The sequence below is a fragment of the Pinus tabuliformis genome, chromosome 8, assembly GCF_031772625.1.
Source record: "Pinus tabuliformis cultivar Carrire ecotype Pingquan chromosome 8, CPIR1, whole genome shotgun sequence".
NCBI classification, from domain to species: Eukaryota; Viridiplantae; Streptophyta; class Pinopsida; order Pinales; family Pinaceae; genus Pinus; species Pinus tabuliformis.
In genome coordinates, this window is record NC_142294.1 from 807,660,800 (window position 1) to 807,662,798 (window position 1,999).

A 1,999-nucleotide genomic window follows, 5' to 3' on the forward strand; every position below is an offset into this window, starting at 1 on the left:
GGTCTGAACTTTTCAGGAGTATTAGCTTCCTCTACCTTTGGAATTAGCGCTATGAAGGTCGAATTAATGGATTTGAGTATGGTTCCAGAACGCCTGGAGTCCTCTACAACCTCCCAAATATCTTGCTTCACAATGTTCCAGCAAGCCTTGTAAAAATTGATTGTGAACCCGTCCGGCCCAGGGGATTTATCGTTTGGCATGCTTCTTACAGCTTCCTCTACCTCTTCCAATGTGATTTCTCTATTAAGGGCCCAGTTTTTCTCAGAGGTTATAGCTTTAGGAATGGCTCTTAGAAGTACCCTAATGGCTTCTCCTCTGTTTGACTGCGGTTCCTGTGCTATGGATTTGAAGTGAGCTGTGAGCAGCTCTGATATGTCATGGTGGTTCTTAACTGGCTCCCCATTTTCATTTCTCATCTCAAGAATCTTGCTTGAACTTCTGTAATCTAGAGCAGATCTGTGAAAAAATTTAGTATTTTGCTCTCCCTCCTTTAGCCATTGAATCCTTGATTTTTGCCTCCATAAGATTTCTTCATGCCGACATCGACTGTGCCACTGTTGAGTTAGAGTCTTTTCCTATTCGATGGATTCCTCACTGCTTTGTCCAGCTGCCCATTCTCTGTGAATTTGTTCCAACTTATTTTCTATAGAGGTTTTTTCCTTGAAAATGTCCCCAAAAACTGTTCTATTCCACTCTTTTATCTTATCCTTAGTAAGTCTTAATTTCTTCTGCAAATTGAACATTTTAGAGCCTTCACCCTCCATAGGTTCTAACCACCATTTTTCAACCATCTGAAGGAAGCTGGGATGATCCAACCAAAATTTTTCAAATCTAAAGGGTTTATTCCTTGGTGTGCCTTGAACATCTGCTATGAGCGATATTGGCCAGTGGTCTGAACCTCCACTGGGAAGGATATCTGACTCAACAACGATACCATCCATTATGATGCTCTCGGGAACAAAAAATCTGTCCAAGCGAGATGCTATCATTCTATTTCCCCCTCTTCTGTTGTTCCAAGTAAAATTGCCACTCTTGGTGTGAATGTCTACCAATTTAGCATTCTCAATGAAACTAATGAAAGACTCCGCATCCCTATTGAGTTTCCTGAGACCCCCTTTCTTCTCTAGAAGGGTTGTTATCATGTTGAAGTCACCCCCTATAATACATTTGGACATTGGGTGCCTGCTAATAAGCCTATGTAAAGAATTCAGGAAACTGATTTTATCCTCTATCTTCTAAGGTCCATATATATTTACACATAAAAAAGATTCAGAATTACCTGTGGGTTGAGCTTCCACAGCAATGAAGTGCTTGTTCTCTTCTGCAGATAATATTTGAAGTTCTCTTGTGTCCCATAGGGTTGCCAGTCCTCCTTCTCTGCCCTGACTTTCAACTTCTAGAAAATTTATGTGCCTTCCTATCTTCTTGGTTAACTTTGTCATGTTGGATCCATTGCATTTTGTTTCTTGTAAGAACATGATTTCCGGTCTATATTTCTGGAATTTGCGTTTCAGCATTCTGTGCTTTGCTTGGTTGTTTAGCCCTCTTCCATTCTAAGAAATGATCTTCATGATAAACTAAAGGGGTTATTGAAAGGACGGGAAGGCGCTGAGAGCCTTCATTTTCCCTGAGTTGATCATTATCATTCCTAGCTTCTGCAAAGATTCATTGCTTGTCTTTCGGCCCCTTTTCTTCTTTTGCCATGAGCTTGATGAGTTCCATAGAAGACTCTTCGGGTGGAGACTATTACCTCTTGCGATGCCTAGCTTTCTATGTTGTCTTTCTAGAGCTGCTTTCTGCCTTGCTGTAAACAGATCACTGATTTTTTTGATTTCTTCTTCTGGTACCGTTTCTATACCTTGATTTTTCCAACTCTCCACTATGGCAGGTAGATTCATCCCTTCCCGGCCTAAAACTTCCTCCAACTCAATGTCCTCGCTCCCTCCATCACTAGTCAACATGTCTGTGTCCTCCTCCGACTCTTCTGGTTGCTCCCCCA

General features: G+C 41.5%; 1 protein-coding gene across 1 annotated transcript; it reads right to left on the reverse strand.

The window, feature by feature from the left end:
- Nucleotides 1-575: 575 nt before the first annotated feature.
- On the reverse strand, nt 576-1,442 carry LOC149238044 (uncharacterized). Its single transcript, XM_089369455.1, has 2 exons — nt 1,280-1,442; nt 576-1,156 (listed from the first exon to the last, which is right to left on the reverse strand). Exons 1-2 carry the CDS (start codon nt 1,440-1,442, stop codon nt 576-578), a joined length of 744 nt encoding a protein of 247 aa, XP_089225581.1.
- Between the last annotated feature and the right edge of the window lie 557 nt (nt 1,443-1,999).

Bases quoted from the DNA above. Each gene is read 5' to 3' on its own strand.
- LOC149238044 (XM_089369455.1), bottom strand. From the start codon at position 1,442: ATGACAAAGTTAACCAAGAAGATAGGAAGGCACATAAATTTTCTAGAA. The intron at 1,157-1,279 runs GTAATTCTGAAT...AATGTATTATAG, and splicing joins TGTGGAAGCTCAACCCACAG to GGGGTGACTTCAACATGATA.